Source organism: Euprymna scolopes, chromosome 17 (assembly GCF_053919585.1).
Source record: "Euprymna scolopes isolate OS-2025 chromosome 17, ASM5391958v1, whole genome shotgun sequence".
NCBI classification, from domain to species: Eukaryota; Metazoa; Mollusca; class Cephalopoda; order Sepiida; family Sepiolidae; genus Euprymna; species Euprymna scolopes.
In genome coordinates this window covers 13,512,700-13,535,826 of record NC_136498.1, presented here as the reverse complement: position 1 = coordinate 13,535,826, position 23,127 = coordinate 13,512,700, and the positions used below count along the sequence as shown (strand labels likewise).

At 35.0% G+C, this 23,127-nt stretch overlaps 1 protein-coding gene across 2 annotated transcripts in view; it reads left to right on the top strand.

Moving 5' to 3' along the window:
• Positions 1-18,382, top strand: part of LOC145296666 (DBH-like monooxygenase protein 1) — a 91,343-nt gene extending 72,961 nt beyond the window's left edge. For both annotated transcript variants that reach the window (XM_080142608.1, XM_080142607.1), the window contains 5 exons: positions 2,716-2,843; positions 6,331-6,442; positions 11,372-11,428; positions 14,519-14,557; positions 17,404-18,382. In XM_080142608.1, coding sequence (XP_079998734.1) covers positions 2,716-2,843; positions 6,331-6,442; positions 11,372-11,428; positions 14,519-14,557; positions 17,404-17,502 — 435 coding nt within the window. In that variant the 3' untranslated portion in view covers positions 17,503-18,382. The remainder of the gene's footprint in view (positions 1-2,715; positions 2,844-6,330; positions 6,443-11,371; positions 11,429-14,518; positions 14,558-17,403) is intronic.
• Positions 18,383-23,127: the final 4,745 nt, after the last annotated feature.

The following is a 23,127-nucleotide window of genomic DNA, read 5'->3' as shown; positions in this document are numbered from 1 at the left end:
TCATCGGCAAATCAAAGTGCCCCCGAGCATTGAAGGAGTTTCGCCTTTGCCAGTATCCTATCATTCTTTACGAAATGGATGGATGAATCAACAGTTGTTTAAAAAATGGTTTTTGCAAGAATTTGTGCCAGTTGTCCAGAGGCGTTTTCTTGAGTTAGGTAAACCTGATTCAAAGTGCTTGCTTTTGTTGGACAATTGTAGAGCACATCCTCCTGAGTCAGAACTAGTGTCATCTTGCGGGAATATTTTTGTGTGCTACTTACCACCTAATGTGACTTCTCTCATCCAACCTATGGGTCAAGAGATTATTTGGAACTTAAAATGTTTCTACAGAAATGATTTCATGATGAATATGATAAATAGTACCGTGAGTATAAGCGATTTTCAGCGCCATTTTACTTTCAAAGATGCCATATTTTCTTTCGCAAGTGCATGCAATCAAGTTCGAGCAAGCACATTAACAAAAGCATGGGGTAAATTATGCCCAGTACCAAAGGCTTCTGAACTGAAAGAATCAAAGAATACATTTGGTCTAGAAAAAATTCTTGAAACCAAACGGTTACTGACCAACCATGCTGTTCTTAAATCACTTAATGCAAATGATGTTGAAATGTGGGCGCAACAAGATGAGGAAACTACTGATCAATATCCTGAAGGCAGTAATGGTAATGAAAATAGCGACAGCTCCCATTCTCTTGACCCTAATCTAAATAACCAAGAACACTCTGATGAAGCAATATCATGGGATGATGCAGAAAAGTCTATGGATACGATTATAAAATTTCTAGAAAAAAGTTATTACTTTCGTGACCACTATGTTTTGCAAGCAATGTCACTCCGAAAAGATATAATCATAAAGAAGCTACAGAACCAAGAAATTGTAGATTTTCGTGATCGCTTACGGAATACAATGGCAGCGTCCGAGAGCTCAATCGATGAAAATAGAAACTGCAACGAGTCTCATTCAATGAATAACTAAAAAAACTGTATTTTACATAAATGTATGATTTCTGTAGATGATAACTTAGGTAATAAATACCTTACAAGTAAGAGTAGATTTAATTTATTTTCAATGTTTTTGTTCCTAGTAATAATATTTAACAATTCTTACTTGCAATATATCGTAAAATCAACTTAATATATACTTGAAGTATCATATAGCAATTAATTTCATTTACTATTTCTTAATTCTTAGAAAATTAAAGTTAACCGCAGCACATTTTTTTATCACGAAACTTGAACAGCATCCTCTAATTTGAACGAAGCGGATGAACAAATTATAGGAGTTATACTGTACTTTGGATGCTTCTTGAGTTTTATTTTTTCACTCATCACTTAAAAAAAAATGGTTTCTCAAGACAATAAAAGACAATATAATCTCAAAATCACTTTTTATTTTGAACATTTTTCATGTCACTCTTTAAGAGCTAACAGATAAACTAGTACTATTTCCAAAATAGCGCGGGTCGTTAAATGCGAAAACATCTTTTAAAAAGTAAATAAATAATACACTTTAAAACTTTTAAAAAGTAAATAAATAAATAAAAAATAATGACGGGAGCAGACAGAACTTTTCTCAAAGTGAAAAATCTCAAAAAAGAAACAAAACAAACAAGCAAACAAAAAAACAAAAACAAAATAATAATAATGGCGAGAGAGGAGAGCTAAAGGATCCAACGTCAAATCGGCGCTGTAAATCGGTTCTGAAAATGAGGGATCGATTTACTAGATATTTGTATGTGAAACTGAACCCCCTTTTCAAATCTTCAAATATTGATTTGTTTTTCATTTTTCTTTTATAATCTGGTAGTTTAGTATTCAATAATCAGCAGAAATAGTTGGAAAAAGACGAAAAGGAAAACAATTGTAAGGAGGGTTGCGATTGTTAAGTGCACCTTCATATTAAAAAAAAAATATTGTCTCTACCCAAGTTGTGCGTGATTAAAACCAGAACTTGATTAAAAAAAGCTACGTTTTCCGTGTCCAAAATTATTTATTTACGATTATTTTATTTATATTTTTCATTGCAAGTTGGAATTGTTTGGAATAGTATAAACAAAAAACAATTTAATCAATGTACACTATCGACAATAACATTAAAACAAATATAAACATATGTTTCAGCATTAAATGACCATAGATGTTGTCATGCTGTAAAATAATTTCAAACAATTTAACATTAATTGGACGACGTCATTATAAAAGTCGGCCAGAAGCTTGCTTGTAGATGCCCGGGGATAACGTCAAAGGAGGTCAAAACGTAGAAACCCCGGAGATTGAGTCAGCGAGATTGATCCGTATTCAAGACAATGCATGTTGGAAAGTTGATGTCATAATAAAAGAGATGGCAGAGAACGACGAGAGGGAGAGCGACTACGATGGCCCGAGCTAAGCGACGCCTTTTCCCCATACATCAACCCCACCCTGCACACCGTCATTGATGTCAAAACTGTCATTCTGAAATCTAAACAGGTTATTTTGAATAAACAAAATATTTTATAACCAGCTGTCAGTGTTTTATTACCGCCAACAAGTGTATATATCAAGACAAAGATTGATTTTTAGAAATTATATAGACTGAAAAACACATTTGACGATCAGCTACAGCGGATATGTTTGAGCTATGTTTTTAAATGTTATTTTTTTTTTAATAACTTTTCGTATTGCAATTTTATGGACTGTGTTCTTTCCTCATTTTGTTTGGAATCTTCCCAGGGTGGCTTGTCAACATCCGATGAAATGTGTCTCGCTTATGTCATGTATTATCCGAGGATGAGGACCACCAACTGCCTCAGTGCCATTGGTGTAGATGATGCCGACTGGATTAACTATCATTTGCATCCGTACGTTTTAACACTGGTTTGTTTTGGCATTTATTTACATCACCATTAATACGCACGCACACACACACACACACACACACACACACACACACACACACACACACACACACACACACACACACACACACACATACATGCTATAAAACAATATAATACATATCTCTTTCAGACAAAAATGTAAGCTAGTAATGACAGCACCGAATTAAGAATTGTGTTTGTTATTGTAACCAGACCGCAGAAGATGTCGGGGACTGTGGTTCTGTTGTTTTCCTCTATATTTTTTAATTACATTTTCACCTCAAACAAGGCACATTGCCACTTTGATGTAGGGGGCTACTATTAAGGACATAAGCTACAGGGGTACTATATGGGGAGTTGGGCAGCAAGACGCCGGTTCATGTTATACTTGAACTGCTGCATGTCAGTACAGTTGGGGACGCAGAAACCCGGAAGGGAATTTCAAAGTCTAGCGGTTCTGGTGAAGAAACTACTGGAGTAGAAGGCTCTCTTACATCCAAGGATCTCTACTGTGAAGGGGTGAGATTTAGCTGCTTGTCGGGTTTGTCGAGGGTATTTACGTAGAGGGGTACAAGTGCTTGCAGTTCGTCGGAGCATTCACCGTTACAGTACTTGTAGAACAGGCAGAGGGATGCTACATTTAGTCGATGAGACAGAGGCTGAAGCTTGGATTACAGTTCAGGACCTATCAGGTTGGCGACTCTCTTTTGAACCTTGTCCAGGAGCGAGAGAGTAGTAGCAGATGCACCAGCCCAAATATGACAACAATACTCCATACATTATCTGTATTAGGTAAAATGTCTTACTTGTCATGCCTGCGACAATATCCATTATTAATTTCGGGAAAATGCTTTGAATCGATCTGTTACGTTCACCAATTGAAAAGGGAATTTTTTTCCGAAATTAATAATGGATATTGTCGCAGACATAACAAGTAAGACATTTTACCTAATACAACTGAATAAATATAGGTATATATAAACATATATGTATGTACTTATTGATTTTTAAATCGCCACTGGTTCTCGTCTACTTTTACCAACAACGACTATATTTCACTCCTCGCATTGTGACAGCCTTCTAAATCTTTGCTACATATATATATATATATATATATATATATATATATATATATATATATATATGCATTTCGCGTGTTTTATACGCATATATATGTATGCATGTATATTTTAGAGCCTTTTCCATACATTCAAATTGAAATGTTTATATATATATATATATATATATATATATATATATATATATATATATATATATATATATATATATATATATACTGAATCTTTTGAATCTTATACTGCCACTTGTGTTTGTAAACGTTATGTTTGATACATATTACTTTCTCAAAATTTCAAATATCTGATTGTAATGAAATTTAAATATTAGATACTAATTCAGAGAGTTATTCAAAATTTCATTTTTTTTTACAACTGTATTAGGAATTGAAACCGAAGGGGACAGGACACAGTATTATAAGAGAAAATGTAGTTTTCCCATAAAATCCAGAGCAACGGCAGGTCTTTCTGTAAGTTAAAAATTATAGGAAAAGTCTTTTTTTAAAAAAGACAAAAAAAAAAACAAAAAAAACGGCTATTCACTCAGATTTTGTATATCTTATTTTTAGAAAACAAGTAATATACGATGTATTATTTCTAGATTTTTTTAAGATGAGGATTGATCATTCATATTATTTGGATTTTTCAAACTACTGTTCTAATTTTGAGTTTTATTTGCATAACGTTTTGGTCGATGCAACCATCGATTTTTTCAAGATGTATCTTGTCAAACTTGGTCATGGTTGATGAGAGCAATCTATCCCTGTGAATGAAATAAACTGTTCCGTTAAAAAAATCTCAGGTCTAAATTAAGATTTTATAACAACGATATCTTGTCCACATTGCTATTTGGAAATGAAACTCCAAATAAGACGTGAGGAAAAATTAGATGTGTTTGATTCCAAGCGCCTTAAAAAGATTCTAGACATCAAATGAAGCGATCGATCAACAGTCAATAATCTGCAAACGACGTTTAGGCTGGTTTGCACATACCCATAGCTTGGTCTCAGAGAGAATTGCCAGCCAAGTGCTCAAATGGAACCTTTACAGGAAAGAAGAAGAAGGAGGAGAAGAAGAAGAAAACCAAAACTGAACTGAGAACAGACAACCGAGAAAGATTTGATTGACACGTTAAGCTGGAGAGACGCTGTGTATCGCGCTTCAGACCAAAAACGATGTTATACGCGGTCCCTTAAATAAGTTTCCTAACTTTTTTGTACAGGCATTTAAAATTGTCGTAGATACTTGAAAATTCAATATATTATTGCTATACATCCTATGATATGACTGACCCATTTTCATGATTTCAGGTTCAAATGAACAGTTACAGCAGGAATTGGAATACACCCGACTAAAGCTTGATTGTCACAGCTGGTGAATTTCAAAAATGCAATCTGGGCGTGAGAATACTTTAGAAGAATGATTTGCAATAAAATTATGTTTTGAACTTGGAACAAATGCCACAGACTGCTTTTGGACCAACTTGCATGAATCAAGCATCAGTTTTTGAGTGGCATAAGAGATCCAAGGAATGCAGGGAGTCTGTGAGAGATGATAAAAGGTGTGGGAGGAGTAAGGAAGTCTGAACACCAGTTGATTGGCCAAATAAAGAATTTCATGGATAAAGACCGATATCAGTGTGGGAATTGCACACATAATTATTCGCGAGGAAATGTAGATGTGGTAGATTTGTGTGAAGTTTCTCCTAAGAATGCTCATATAAATCACATAAATATTTGACTAAAATGGGCATCAAGACAGTTCCTCACCCTCCATATTGTCCAGACTTTGCTCCCTGTGACTTTTGGTTATTCTCTAAGCTCAAGGAAAACCTTAGAGGCTGTCGTTATGAGACAACTGAAAAAATGAAAAAGGCTGTGACGAGGGTCATTGAAATGTTCCCACAGAGGACTCCATAAGTTGTTGGAACAGTACAAGTGCATTGCAGCCAGAGGAGATTACTTCGAAGGAGACTAGAGTTTCATGTGTGTACTACAATGTGTGTATCAATAAAAGTGCTCATACGAAAAATGGCTGGAAACTTATTGAAGGCACCTCGTACTTGTCTCATGCGTTGCAGGATGTAGAATTCCTAAGTTCAACTTCTAAATGCAGATCCCACAGTTTGACTGAAAGATTTTATAGTTCAACAGGATATACCTGAAGAAGTCTGGTTAATGCGTTTCTGACTTCTTCATAATTTGATCCCTAAAATCTTTCTAAGGTGTTTTTTTTTCGAACAAAACTTTTTTAATTGTTAATGGGATATCATGCTGAGTCTGACAGGAAATCCCTGAAGAATATCAGATTTTACATCGGACAAAACGTTGTAAATATAACATTCAAAATAAGAACAGTAGCTCTGATGATGTATTGTCATTTTTTTTCTTCAGCTCGAACTTATGGAACTTCAGAAAACATGAAATCGCCAGCAAATTCGAACAAACCGTTAATGGTGTAGGAATAAATTCTTCTTTACTAACGTATTGTTCCAACGGAATTAATGTAAGTTTTTAATTTGCCATAATATTATATTCTAAGAAAAAACAGCATAATCACGTTGATACACTGGTTCGAAGTTAAGCGACGTTCAGCCTGGCCAGTTCCAGACGGGTGACCATTTGAGAATTCTAAACGCTGTACGTATTCAGGTAAGCGGGTATGCATTATATCTCAGATGTTAATCTCTGAGTTAAGTTATTTCCCCTTGTCTATAGATGAGAGATCTTGTTGTTGTTAATCTCTGAGTTAAGACAATTGAGTTATCCCCCTTGTCTATAGATAAAGGAAAGTCTATTTTGAGTGACCTGTTTTTGGTTGTTGTTGTTGTTGTTATTGTTGTGGAAGTGAATTTTGAGGAAGGAGTACATAACAGTTCCATGTCACCGAACTTAAATAACATCGAGTTTGGTCAGTAAAAGATGAATGACCATTTGGAAACACCAGGTATTGTATGTAGGAAAACGTCGACACATTTCCGCAAAAAACTGCAAAAAATTAATGTCGTCATTTCCCCTGGCCAGGATATACATACGATTGACAATCGCTTGTGAATTTGATATTCCCTGGAAATTTCCACTCCAGTGACCATTTTGGAATTCTAGACACTGTAGGTATTCAGATAAACGGATATCTATGATACCACAGGAAGATAAATACTTAAGCTTTGCTACGGTTCCAGATCACCCTTGAGCCAGGTGTAATACCTGTTAGCATCCTTCTGATATTCTGGAGGGTTACTATACAGGAGGTAGATGAAGTTCCTCAGCCGTAGTGAAGGCAATATATCTAGGAAGATGGGGCTCTGTTGAAAAATCAAATCTGATAGAGTGAATCCGTTGGCTTGATGGCAATCTTTTAGTAATGGTGTCACAAATAAAACACCTGATTCCAATTTGCCATAAGTCAGCTCGGAAGTAGTAACGCTCAGAAAACTGTCATGTTAGTGCACAATCTGGTCTAACCAGAGCTAGCGAAACATAATAAGGAGAAGATTAATCATAGCAACTGAAAGGAACGAGTTTAGAATGACACAATATTTGAGATAACTCGATATCCACACCTTTTTACTCATGTAAATACATTTAGCAATAAATATGATACTGGCCGACACTACTTGACAATGAACAGAAGAGGGAAGAGGACTGATTAGTGTAGAAGACACAAAAAAGACATAACTTTGAACACAGAAAGATTGATCACTGCAGCGATGAAACCAGAAAAAAAAAACAAGGAAAGAAAAGTGGGAAGAGAAAGCGCTACATGGAAAATTCATAAGAATTACAAAAAAAGAGAATCATGAAAACACCTGGACGTAGCTAAGAAAAGGACACATAAACAGAGAAACAGAATCTCTATTAACAGCTACACAGAACAATACGATTAGAACTAACCATATTAAAGCTAAAATAAATAAAATACAGGAAAACAGTAAATGTAGACTCTGTGGAAAAAGAGATGAAACGGTAAACCACATAATAAGTCTGTGCAACAAACGTACCCTCCAAAATACCAGAATAGACAGAATTGTGTGGAGAAAGCAGTACATTAGAAACTCTGCAAAGGACTGCATTTCACACATGCAGACAAATCGGGCACAGTATTGGAAAATAAAAACCACGAAATTCTTTAGGACATAAACTTATCAAAGCAAGGAGATTGGATGTCATAAAACTTAAAAATAAGGAAAGATATTGGCATGGATCAAAGAGAGAGAAAAGCAAAGCAAATATATGGAACTTGTAAGAGAACTGAAAGAAATGTAAAACATGAAAAAAGTCAATATTACACTAATAATTGTAGGAGCACGAGGAACAATCCCGTAAAACTTGAAAAAAGATTATGAGAAATTGGAATCAAGGGGAAGATTGTGACTATACAGCGGACGCCAATGATAAAAGTAGCTGAACATTTAAGAGAAACCCTCGAATGCGGATACTAGCCCACATAAACTACAAACACTAACTAATAACATCAAAAATGTAACAGAAGTAGAACAAAAAGATTGAAGGCACACCACATAAAACCAAAAAGAACTGAAACTGCAAGAAATTTAATAAACTGTTTGCTCCCCCCAACCAACATAAAAAATATCTTATAAACTGTTTGCCCCCCAACCAAAATAAAAATATCTTATAAACTGTTTGCCCCCCAACCAAAATAAAAATATCTTATAAACTGTTTGCCCCTCCACCAACATAAAAATATCTTATAAACTATTTGCCCCCCCCCAACCAAAATACAAAATATCTTATAAACTGTTTGCCCCCCCACCAAAATAAAAATATCTTATAAACTGTTTTCCCCCCACGAAAGTAAAAATATCTTATAAACTGTTTGCCCCCCCCAACCAAAATAAAAATATCTTATAAACTGTTTGCCCCCCCCAACAAAAATAAAAATATCTTATAAACTGTTTGCCCCCCCGCAACCAAAATACAAAATATCTTATAAACTGTTTGCCCCCCAACCAAAATAAAAATATCTTATAAACTGTTTTCCCCCCACGAAAGTAAAAATATCTTATAAACTGTTTGCCCCCCCCAACCAAAATAAAAATATCTTATAAACTGTTTGCCCCCCCCAACAAAAATAAAAATATCTTATAAACTGTTTGCCCCCCCGCAACCAAAATACAAAATATCTTATAAACTGTTTGCCCCCCCAACCAAAATAAAAATATCTTATAAACTGTTCCCCCCCCAACCAAAATACAAAATATCTTATAAACTGTTTGCCCCCCCAACCAAAATACAAAATATCTTATAAACTGTTTGCCCCCCCCCCACCAAAATAAAAATATCTTATAAACTGTTTTCCCCCCACGAAAGTAAAAATATCTTATAAACTGTTTGCCCCTCCACCAACATAAAAATATCTTATAAACTGTTTGCCCTCCCCCCACCAAAATACAAAATATCTTATAAACTGTTTGCCCCCCACCAAAATAAAAATATCTTATAAACTGTTTTCCCCCCACGAAAGTAAAAATATCTTATAAACCGTTTGCTTCCCCACCACGAAAACAAAAAATATCTTATAAACTGTTTGCCCCCCCCCCCCACCAAAATAAAAATATCTTATAAACTGTTTGCCCCCCCCCTACCAACGTAAAAATATCTTATAAACTGTTTGCCTCCCCCCGCCCCACCAAACCAATAACATCGAAAATGCAACAGAAGTAGAACAAAAAGATTGAAGGAACACCACATAAAACCAAAAAGAACTGAAACTACTAGAAATTTAATAAACTGTTTGCCCCCCCCCCAAGCAAAATAAAAATATCTTATAAACTGTTTGCCTCCCCCCGCCCCACCAAAATAAAAATATCTTATAAACTTTACTCCTACCAAAATAAAAAATAGCTTAGAAGTGTTCACCACTACTTCGCTAACAGTCATGGAGTATTACTTGCAGCAATGGTGAAAGAGGAAGAACGAGATAAAGATTAATTGGAAGATAAGCAGAAGTACAAAGAAAGAATCGAAATAGAAAAGTTGACTGATTTGGTAAGAATGAAACTTCATGGTCAGTTTGAGCAAGATACTAAGGCACAAAAATATCAGGACACGTGGAATTTTCTGTCTAAAGAGACTTGAAAAAAGAAATAACGCACTAAACACAAATGCAATAAATAAAAACATGTTTGGGAAGGACTGTTCTGATAAGTGCAGTTTGTGTGGGATATCTCTTGAAACAGTGTCACACATTGTTAGTGTGTGTTCTATACTTGCGTCAAAAGAATACGAACATCGCCATGACAAAGTTTGTACAAATCTGTACTGGAGTTTGTGCCAAAAGTTTGGAATTCAAATGACGGACAAATGGTACCAACATCACCCAGAAGAGGTAGTTGAAGATGAGGACCTTAATATTCTCTGGGTTTTCATGATTCATTGTGACCGAGAGATAAATCACAGGAAACCGGATATTTTAGTTGTGATCAAAAAGACCAATGAATGTCAAATTATTGATGTGGCGGCTTGCCCAAACATCACCTTAACAGATAAGAATTAGAAACTACGGCACTATCATAAACTGAGAGTGGAGATCGCTAGATTGTGGAATAAGAAAACTTCCATCGTGCCAATTATCATAGGTGCGCTTGGCTCAATTCCTGATGATCTTATGAAACAGCTAAACTCTTTGGGGGATGAGATACCAAATCACCATACTCCAGAAGTCAATTCTGTTTGACCCAGCAAACATTCTATATTAGGTGCTTTTCATCTAATTCACTCTTTTACTATCCTCACTAACTTTGATGTAAGAATCTGCTCTTGAGGTGAAAAATCCAGTCTTAAACATCACAACACTGTGAACTTAATGGACTACTACTACTACTACTACTACTACTACTACTACTACTACTACTACTACTACTACTACTAATAATAATAATACTACTACTACTACTAATAATAATAATAATACTACTAATAATAATATTCAACACTTTCTATTTTAATAGAAAATAACTATTTACACTGAAATATAGAAGCATATACTATTTTTGTATTATTTGTATTATTCAGACTACAGTTCTCATCTTGGATGTTATTCTGGATACATTTTGGCCGATGTAACTCCCGACCTTTTTTGTTTTCTCAAACTCAGAAATTTTTGTATCAAATTTGAACATCTGTGTGTAATTTCGAAAAAGAAGCATTTATTTTAATGTAGGAAGTATCTTGCTCTCATTTTGTCAGCCATGGGCCGGGTAGAAGTCTTACGTAATTCATAATTGTGTTCTTAGTATCGCGCTGAGTATTGAGCTTTCAACTTCTAAAATAATCCGACTGAAAACTGATTAAACTTAGCACTTATATCCGTTGCGCAACAGAATAAGAACAGTAGTCTAAATAATCCAAATAATATAAATGATCAATTATTATTTAAAAAAAATCAGAAATTTACTCTTTTTTTCTTTTATAGACCACTGTGCATTACCAACCAGCTGGGAATATTTTCAATATATTACGATATGATCAGGTATGTAAAACTAATAGATTTCGCTTGTTAATATTGCTGATAAGCAATGATTTATTATAATTATTAAATATATATTCAGAAACCATATCTATATTTGGCATAATCACGTTGACACACCAGTTCTCATTGGATCATCGAAGTTAAGCAACGTTGAGCCTAGTCATTATCAGATGGGTGACCAATTTGGGAATTCCAGGTACTGTATGTAGATGGACGCTGACACTTCCCTGCAAGAGTTGCAAAAACCTAACATCATATCCCATAGCGAGGATATACATGCGACTGGGGACCACTTGTGAATTTCATACTCCCATGGAACTTTCTCCTTTGGAGGAAGCCTGTTAAACCTGCATAGTATTAGTGCTGTTTCCATTTCCATTGAACCATGTCTGCACTAAATGAGCATTTAAAATAAAATATATTCAAATAATATCAAAACCAAATATATATATAAAGTATACGGTTTACATCACAAGATTTCCACCTGCGAAATATCTGGAATTTTCCTCTCAACCATAAAATCTGAAACTCATAGTATTAATGCTGGCGTACCTCAAGCATCCATCCTGTACCCAACACTCTACCTGATCTTCAGCGATCTCCCAAATCACATTTTAAGATCATTCGTTGACATTTACGCAGATGACACTATCATCCATAGCAATGCTTCAAAGGCTAATATTTTTTTTTCTCTTTTCTAACTTTGGACACATGGCACAATAGGGGGAAAAGGTGGTTATTTACTTTTAATGCATCCAAAAAGAAGCTTCTTTCTTTTCATCACTAATGCTCTGATCCCCACTCTGAGAAGCTGCTAGGACTGAAATGAAACGGAAGACTTACACCAAATCCGTTGTCAAGGTCACTAAAAATGTCAAGGTCACTAAAAATGTCAAGGTCACTAAAATGTCAAGGTCACTAAAAATGTCAAGGTCACTAAAAATGTCAAGGTCACTAAAAATGTCAAGGTCACTAAAAATGTCAAGGTCACTGAAAAATTCTACTGCTGTGACATAGTCTTTATATCAAAGAAATTCGACTGTTTTTTTTTTTTAGTTTTAACAAAAGCCTTTATATCTGGTATTTCCAACAACGCAGTTTTCTTACTAAACAATTTATTTATCCTTTTCCGGCCACGGGTAACATTTCGTTTCTGCTGTGACGTCACCCAAGGTTTCTCAAACACATGATTTTCTGAACAGCGGCCACGTCTCGAATAATGCCTTTTCTCATCACGTTTCGAACACCATTGCTTCTCTGACTACACTACTGTGACGTTACTTTGCACCGCCGGCTGGGTCATTTGCATATCTTCATGCGTCTGCTGCTGCTCTCAGCGTCAGCAGCTCTGTTATACTGCTCTAAAAGGTATTTCATTCCTGACGGTATCCTCTACCTGCATAAGAGCCAAATACGTCTTTCATGCATTTACAGAGTACAAAACCAACTTGGAAATCTAGTGGGCAACGTCCTCTTCTTCTTCCAACAACATATTTCTCTCAGAAGAGACGTTGCTAGTTTTTCTTTACTCTATCGTTTATTATTACTAATCGCTCGACGCGTCTCTATCAAGGAATGCCGATGGAGCTGCGTAGGACATGAAAACAAAACAGATACTGCACCATACCATCTCTAAATTAAGCGTTAAAAATAATGCATTAGACTGAAATATCATAATAAACTTAATTGAGCAAAACTCCTGGAAGATGCCAGATGACCCAAGAAAGCGAGTGGAACAAAAAGCAGCCTACATTCTGACCGATGACGCAGAAACGCAAGACAAATGGATTGCAAACAAACAATCAATTTAGAAGAATGTGGTAATATAAACATACTACATAAATCAGCCCGTCACCGCCACTCCCCAACTCTCCTTGCCCCAAGCCACTCGCCCAATTGTCAAATAAACAACAGTTTGATAAAACGAATTTGTCATTTTATTCATAAACACACTTATACATCCGTACGCACAAAAATATGCAGATGCTGTCTTTTATACATACATTGCAAGAGACACGTATAAAAGTAGTATAAAATCCTTGTGGCATAATTGTCATTATCTTTTTCCTTTGGCACCAAAGCCAACGGAGTATGCTTTCTCCATGTCGACTTCTGTACGTTGCTGGTCCTGGACATTTCTAGGAGGCTCACCCTATCGGCCTTTGCCATTTCTCTTTGAGAAGGGGGTTAGTTTATTGCTAATCTCGCGAGGCGCCCTTATCAGGGAGCTGCTCAGACATTTTGCAGGCCAGAGTGCTCTTCCTTTAGGGCGCTATGCTTTCGATTTCACTTTCCGATCCTTCTGTTACATCTTCCCGCCTTAGGAGAACATAAATAACTTCATGCTAATTTTGATACAATTATGCCCGATATACTCGAAGTCTATTTTTTGTAGTAGTGCTACCACTGTTTGTAATTCTCGTAGTAATATTTCTGCGGCTCTGTGACAAATTTAGTCTGTACATATTTAATGCTTATTATCGTTTACAAGAACTGTTTTTCGTTTACTGACAATTGTGCCAATTCTTCCATCATTATATTTATTCCGGATTCCAATTTCTGCTGACTATCTTGTTTTGTTAGCATCTTATCACTACAGTGTCGCGATCGAGGACTGATTGTGAACAACTACTACTACTACTACTACTACTACTACTACTACTACTACTACTACTACTACTACTACTACTACTACTACTACTCACTTGAAATTCTCACACAAGTCATTATTAGAGATTGCTCAATAATAATAACTAGTGTTCTCTGGAATCTGGGTGACAATAAGTTTCCCCAGATTTCCAGTACTCTTCACCTCTTTCGATAACTTTTGCAGATTAATTTGCATCATCGCAACAGTCGCTTTCCATTGACTTCTGCTGGCAATGATCATTAATCATCATTGGAATTTGTGTGGCAATAAGATCCCCAAGATCCCAGTTTGCATTCATTCAGTGGAGGCCTGGTTAGTGTTTTCACTTTTCAGTCTTTCCATCCTTCTAGATTCTTCTCTTCTATTTGGTATGGTTCAAGTTTTGGGAAGAGAGGAGGGTTTATATTATTAATAAAACATCGTTCTTTATTGTTTTGCAGACTCCTCGGCCGACTATTATGCCCATCCGGATCATTGATGTAAGTTAAACTTTTTTTGAAAATGATTTTTAGTAGAAGCAGATATTCTTAAGATGCGTTTGTGTGGGCATACGGAAATACAAACCGACAGCGAGGCGTACAAATGGACTGATGGACTGATGGACAGACGGACAGAAAGAGAGACTAACGGATTTACGGCCGGTGAACATACTGACCGTATGATGAATATATCGATGTATGGATAGAAGGACGGACTATCGGACAGACTCAAAGATGGCGAGAATGACAGACGAGTTGCGGTATGGAATGAGAGTCAACTACTTTCTAGAGTTCAAACATTAGATCCATTGCTCTTCCTGCTTCTCTTAAAGGAAGTTCTCTCTACTGTTTCAAACCCTAACACCTGAGGTTATTCTCTATCTATACAAATCTACTGTTAGATCATGTATGGCGTATTATTGCTCTTCAAAATTGTCTGATCTATTCTATACTTCCTTTGTTGCAGCTCGTTTGACTCAATAGACTATTAGTCTTCATCAATTCGGTGTTTTGATGCGTCTTTTCGATAATCATATTTCGTTCTTGTTAGCGTCTCACATAAAGTAGCTTCACACCCTCTCTGTAGCAATTTCGATCAAAACCAGAATAAAATTATTAACAGTAAATGGTACAGACAAATGTTAAAAGTATCAATATATGAGAAACAGGCTATAACCCGACATCATCCTCCACAAAAAAAAACGCAATAAAATTAAATCTTTTGTTTCATTAATTAACATATTTTTATTGTCAGTTCATTAATGCTCTAGACTGCTGTTTGAAGATGTATATGTATGTTAATATTGTTCGATTATTCTGGGCGAGATCGGGCTTCCTTACTGATAGTCGATTTTGGAAAATATATTAATGTTAGATAAAGAACATTATTATTATTATTTTTTTAACTCTTAAGTAGATATATGTATGCCGAGAGAATGTTTTGAAAGAAAGGAGTTTTTAATAAAATATTTAGGTTAACTTATAAACAACAACAAGAAAAGAATATAGTGGGCATAAACAAAATAGATTTTCAAACCTAGGGATAAAAACAATAAATTTCGCCAGAAAACGTGACTTAAAGTCACGTGCTAGGTCTTTCTGTAGTCGAATGACGTAAGGACAAAGAATTAGTTTGAATATATACAAGCAGAGTTAGAGAACAGGGAAAGACGGGAGACGAACAGAGACAATTGAAGCGGCGGAGACAGGGCCTGCATGGTTTTGTACGCACGGAAAAGCAACATCTAACATGCGTGCAATCTTTCAACAGGAAAACCTTTGGAATAAAAACTGTCCGAAAATATTAACCATAATCTTTCCGTCATTTGTTTGAAAGGATCATTTCAGTTTTGGCCGGTTCGTCAACCAGATACCCGATGGATGTATGAAGGTAATGTTTCCTGTTTGGCAAGATGTAACTACTCAGAAAGATGTTCCGTCTCTTTGTTGCCAAGGAAATATTTATTGATAAAATGTTATATGTCCCGTTGAAATTGTATATATGTGTAATGTATATCTTTAAACAGTTATATACACCGCTACATAAAACATCATGGAACACGTAGACGGCGCGAAGGAACTTATTTTATACCCAACTCATTATATACACGCTTTATCATATATGTATAGACTGGCGTTTTACCATATATGAATAAACTGACGTTATCTAACATATCGTTAATGTAGAAGGGAGAACAACGTAACAATATGTGTGCATCTTATATCATGAATGGGTTACATAGATGCCTGCTTGGATTGAACATAAATTCGCCCGTTCGTCCTTCATTGTTGTCATCTCGAATTCTCTTCTCCCATCTCTCTGTTTTCTATTACGCTTACGTCAAGATTTACGTCGCCAACATTCATGTATTTATCTTTATCAGCAGCCTCCAAGTAATTTTTAATTTGAATGCGAACACCCCTTGCGTATCGAATCCTAATAAAACATTCTGAATATTGTCCCCTGACTGGCGTCATAGAAACTCCTAATAAAAGTAATGTCTACTGTCTCATCGCACCGTAATTGTAAATAAAATAATTTGGGCACTAAAACAAAGCGCTACTCTTTAAGAAAAATATATATTGATGATATATAAAAACAAACTATAATCTGATCCTTACACACACACACACACACACACACACACACACACACACACACACACACACACACACACACACACACACACACACACACACACACACACACACACAAAACAAAAGTAAAACACAACGTAGCACCGGAAGTGATCTTAGAAAGTATGAGAAAAGATGAAGAAACCGTGCCATTCAAATCACCTATGCAAAAAAAAGGAAGAGTAATTGATTACCGATAAGACTTATTGTCACTTAGGTTCCAGGGAAATCCACCGGATTTTATCAATGATAAATCACTAATAACGACTGGTATGAGGACACAAAGTACACTACAATAAGAGACCTCTGTTCAGTCTTAACAGACCTCCTATAATGGTGCCTGCGCTGGGAGGCTTTTATGGAGCAAGGGTTGCGTAATCTCCAGCGATACTTATTCTGAACCGGTATTGCTTGAATCTAGTGGTAAGGAGAGATGACCAGAACCAATTTTAAGTTCTTCAACATACAACAGTTGGTATTCCAAAATGGTCACTCATTGTATGTGTGCTTACAAATATGTTCGACCAGTAATGCTGACAAGATTATATTACGACGTATGATATAGAAAGATGACGCCGCGTATCACATTTGCTCCATTCGCTGATAAGACGATTTCATTTTTTTAAATGTGTGTGAAAGGTGATAGTTTACATATATACATGAATGCACGTTATTATATAGATTTTATATTTCTTCTTTTATAATTCCAGGCAATACAGAAAGCTGGATCCGGCGTCGCAAAACTACATTGGCGTTCCCAGGAATTTTTATTCCTAGGCGAATTTCTATTTTATTTGATTATGCTATGATATTCTATATTTCAATTGAATTGCTTCGTTTTCTTTTCGATTACTACAAATAATGAAAACATATTGCTTCTCTTCGCACTAATATTCAGATACGTATAAAATAAACAAATAAGAAAGAAAGAAAACATCCCGGTATGGAAAGTTAAAAAAAAGAAAGTAAAGTAAAAGCGTATAAATCGGTATAAAAAGCTGAAAAAGGAAACGTTTCACTGTACAAATAAATTAAAGGCGGGGGTTGTCTGACTTGACATTTGTATTCTCAATTCTCGTAAATATTTGAAGTGGATTGATTCGGCAATTTTATTTGCCGACTTTTGTGAGATCGGATACGGACACACACACGCATACACTAATATATATATATATATATATATATATATATATATATATATATATATATATATATATATATATATATATATATATATATATATACATTGTGTTGGGACAATTAATCGGAATCCAAATTGGGAATAATGGAAAAGATGACTATTTGAGAGACCGAAATCAGTATCGGAATTAGAAATATTTAAATCAATTTCCGACTCCAAAAGCGATTCTTTTAAGTTTTACAAAACTCAATTTTTCATTGAAAATCATAGTTATAAATATTTATCGTTTTAAAACTACCAGTAAAACCCATGAATTACAATAACATCAAGATATGACATACGACGTAAATTAATTTTATTTGCGTAAAAAAATTGAAAGTTTGCATAACTTTGATAATTAACCCGTATAATGACATCAAGATTTCATTTGATTTGGTAGTTAAAATGTGAAAGAATTCAATCAATTGTTTTCAAATGAAATAAAAAAATTTATTTCAAGAAAACTACGGACATTATTCATAATAAAATTTGCTGTAAAATATGAAAATTGAAAATATTTTGATTAATTCGTTTTTATGCTGTTTTATTTTTATCTGATTTTAAAAATTATAAATGTTTTTTTTTTCGTTCAGTTGTGATAAAAAAGAGTTGGAGAAATTTAAACATTTTGGAAGAGTTGGTTTAGAGTTGAATTATGTGAAAACTGAATTCAAATATTTTTACAACTGCGTGTGAGAAAACTTTTTGGTGTTAGTTTTTTGATTTTGAGTTCCTATGCTTTAACTGGTTTTAAAACAAAATTTGTCACTATATAACAGGAAATAGAAGGCAATGAAATCTAAGACTAATAACAAATATTGAAATTATTAAACTTATTAAAATTATTGAAATCGCAGTTGTTACATTTTCCTTCTGCTGACACGAACTCAAATATATTCAATACTGTGTAAAGACAATGAAAATTTGTCAATACAAAAATGTAAGTGCATTAAGCCCTCCTCTTTGGGTAGAGCACTGTCGTAAATAATCTCACCCGCTACTTAATTGGCTGAAAAATGCGAAGCTCGTTGTTTGTTTGTTTACAAACAGGCGATTTGAGCACTATAAAAGTGGTGGCGGGTGTCTATTTAAATAGACATTCCGACGAGTTATTTATGGGTGTCGATTCCATGGTCGAGTGGGAGAACTGCCGACTGTCAACACGACGGTTCTAGGTTCAATCCTTGGCTTGGGAGAGATGCTAGTCTAGCGGCACTGATGAGTTGTGATACAACGAAACAGGACTGTATGTCGATGACTACAAATATATATATAGTCATCTACATACAGTACTGTTTCACAGTTCATCAGTGCGGCTAGACAAGCAACTACCTTAAGCCAGGATCGTTATATATGCAGAAAGAAATTATTAAAAAAGTTAAAATGTGTTTTATGGAGTAAAATTGCAAACATGTTTTGTTTTAATTTTTAGTTACATATTTGAACTTATATTTTAATACAAAAGATTAAATTGTTTTTATGTATAAGTGAAGTAGATTTGTATATTATATAAGAAATTATTATTATTATAATTATTAATATTATTATTATTATTGGCTCACATGGAGCTTTCACACAAGTCAACAAACGATCTGATTGGAAACCTGTGGTATTCTCTGGAAGCTGAGTGACAACAAGTCTCCCCAGACGTCCAGCTCTCTCCACCTCCTTCGACAGCATTTGCAAATGAATTTGCATCATCGCAACAGCCGCTTACCATTGATTTCTCGCTGGTAGTGGCCATTGGTTTATACTGGAATTTGAGTGGCACTTAGCCTCCCCAAGGTCCCAGTTTTCTTTGCGTTTATTCAGCCGAGGTCTGGTTGGCGTTCGCTCCTCGGTCTTTCAGTCCTTATCGACCCTTCTCGGCCCTTTAGTATCATTTCCTTTTGGGGGGGATCAGTGATGAAACAATGGGGGGGATGCATGATGGGGGTGTAGAACTTGTAAATATGCAGTTTCGGTGTTCTTCATTCCCTGTAACGCTTATTCGTTATATTGTCTTGTATTATTCTCCGCATTGAAGGGTTTTCCTTAATATTTCAGTCGTTTTCATTATTGTACTTTTGCAGTTATTCCTCTGATTCCAATTTCTGACATTTTTTTTCGAAGTTTTTCGGAATTGTTCCTAGTGCTCCTACTATTATCGGTACTATTTGGACCTTTTCATCATCCAAATCCCTTTTAACTCTCTGGCTAGCTCTGTGTATTTGCTTTGTTTCTCCTTTTCTTTCATACTCATCCTTTGATCAGCTGGGACTGCAAAGTCCACGATTTGACAGGATTTTTCTTTCTTGTTAATTATTACGACATCTGGTCTTCTTGCTTGGATGGGTTTGTCCGTCTGTATGTCCATGTCCCATAGGATTTTGTGGTTCTCGTTTTCGAATGCTGTTGCAGGTTTATGCTTATACCATTTGTCTGTACGCTCAAAATGCAGTCGTTTACACAATTCCCAGTGTACCACCCTCCCCAATTGGTCATGCCTGTTTTTGTATTCCTTTTGGGCAAGTTTGCTGCATTCGCTTATTATATGGTTTATCGTTTCATCTCTTTGTCTACAGAGTCTGCATTTGCTGTTTTCTTGTGTTTTATCGATCCTTGCTTTGATATGGTTGGTTCTTATCGAGTTATCTTGTGCTGCAGTTATTAGAGATTCAGTTTCTCGGTTTATATGTCCTTTTCGCATCCATGTTCAGGTGTTTTCGTTATTCTCATCTTTTGTCATTCTTATGAATCTTCCGTGGAGTTGTTTCTCTTCCCATTTCTCTTTTCTCGTTTTGTCGTTTGTCTCTCTGTTTTCTGTTTTGTTTTTTTCAGTGTCTCTCGTTGCCATAATTATCCTTTCAGTGTTTTGCATTATGTATTTTTTTGTACTTTTGTCGTGTTCTTAACACAGTCTTCTATACAGATCAGTCCCCTCCCACCGTTTTTCCTTTTCACGTAGAGTCTGTCAATATCGTCCTTTGGGTGTAGTGCATTATGCATGGTCATGAGTTTCCTGGTTTTCTGGTCGAGTTGTCTCGGTTCTTCTTTTGTCCACCCTATAAACGGTCCAGAGTATCTTACTAATGATACTGCCCATGTATTAATACCTTTTATTAGGTTTCTGCTATATAATTTAGTTTCCAGGAGTTTTCTTGTTCTCCTGAGGTATTCCTTTCCAACTTTCTCTTTCATTTCTGTTGCTCCGATGGTGTCCGCTTCCAGAATTCCCAAGTATTTATAGTCGTCTTGTTTCCCTAGTGCCCTCATTTCTGTTTGGTTGGGTAGTTCCATGCCTTCTGTCGTTTCCAGTTTTCCCTTTTTTATAACTAGTTGTGCGCACTTTTCCATTCCAAATTCCATTTGGATATTTTTGCTGAAGATTCTGGTAGTGTTAATTAGTGTCTCTAGCTCCTTTTCGGTCTTTGCAAAAAGTTTCAGATCGTTCATGTACATCAGGTGGTTCATTTTTTCCTGTGTATTGGAGAACTTGTATCCGGCTTGGCACTTCTCAGAATGCTGTTCAAGGGCATCATGGCTATGATGAACAGTAGTGATGATAGCGAGTCTCCTTGGAAGATGCCTCTTTGTATGTTAATTTCTGTTGTGTGTTGTCCATCAGCTGTCAATTCTAGTCTCCATGTTTTCATTGCATTTTCTATTACGTTGGTGATCCTGCTTGGTATTATATACATTTTAAGGCATTCTATTATTCATGCTTGGGGGATCCTGTCGTACGCTTTTTTGTAGTCGATCCATGCCATGGCTAAATTCTTTCTCCTCCTTTTTACCTCCTTTAGGATCTTTTGATCTATATATAACAGGTCATGTGTTCCTTTTTTCCTTTTTGGCATCCTTTCTGCTCCTCGGGGATGAGTCCACGGTTATTCAGGGAGTGGTAGATTTGTTCCCTCAGTTGTGCCGCCAGTATCTTCCACATAGTTGGTAAGCACGTGATTGGCCTATAGTTGCTAGGGATTATTATTATTATTATTGTTATTACTATTATTGTTATTGTTATTATTATTATTATTATTATTATTATTATCATCATCATTATTATTGTTATTATTATTATTGTTATTTTTATTATTATTATTATTATTATTGTTATTATTGTTATCATTATTATTGTTATTATTATTATTGTTATTATTATTGTTATTGTTATTATTATTGTTATTATTATTATCATCATTATTATTGTTATTATTATTATCATCATCATTATTATTGTTATTATTATTATCATCATCATTATTATTGTTATTATTATTATTATTATTATTATTATTATTATTATTGTAGCTTAACATCATCAGTTAAACCAACCCTATACAAAAAAATGTGAAAACCCTAAAAAAAACTTGTTGGTACTCCTAGAAAAATCAATTATCTTAGTATTTAGAACAGCGGATCAGTTTCACATGAAAAACGTAAAACAAATTCGCATTCTCGGCTCTTTCTATCGTTTTAGGACAATTAACCCCAAAATTCTTTTGCTCTGAGAGATAAATTCTGTATTTTTTTTTAAGGTGTTACTTTTTAAGCGATTATATGTGATTTTATGATTTTACCAGTTAGATTTAAGATTAGTGCTAACAAATTTCATAACATCCTAAAAAATTTAGAATGTTCCGAAAATGAAAAGTAAAATAATATACAAATTAATATACAAAACTGACCCCTACTCTAAATTCTGAAATAATTGTATTTTTTCGTTTTTCTGTCAAGTCTTCCAGGATGTTCATATAGAAGCTTATTTCGGTGAAAATAATTTAATTGAAGATGTTATTGATTACATGTCTCCCGGCGAGAGCAGCATTCATTTAAAGTGGAATTGTTAAAAATAACATCTTTCTGCTTTTTTTTTAAAAGCAGAATTCTTTCAAAACGTCACAGGATAAAGATGTATTTAAACATTTTAAAATGTTATTACTGGTTTCATATGTATTACTGTTTCTAGATTGCTATGTTTTCATGAAGACAGATTTACATATTTCTCATTAAAGAATGGTTTCGGAATGTTAACTAGAATATTTCTTAAATCGCAGCTCTGTTTTTGTAGATATTGGTAGATTGAGATAGATTTTACAAGATGCATGAGTCGACATGATAGGGTAGTGGTTGTAAAACCGATATAGTTATTAACTTCATTATTATATGAGTTGATCACGACGTGCTCTACAATCAACTTGAATGACAAGGTTACCTACTAAAGACACACGAACAGGATGACGCTCGTCTGAAAAATCAAATTAAAATCAAT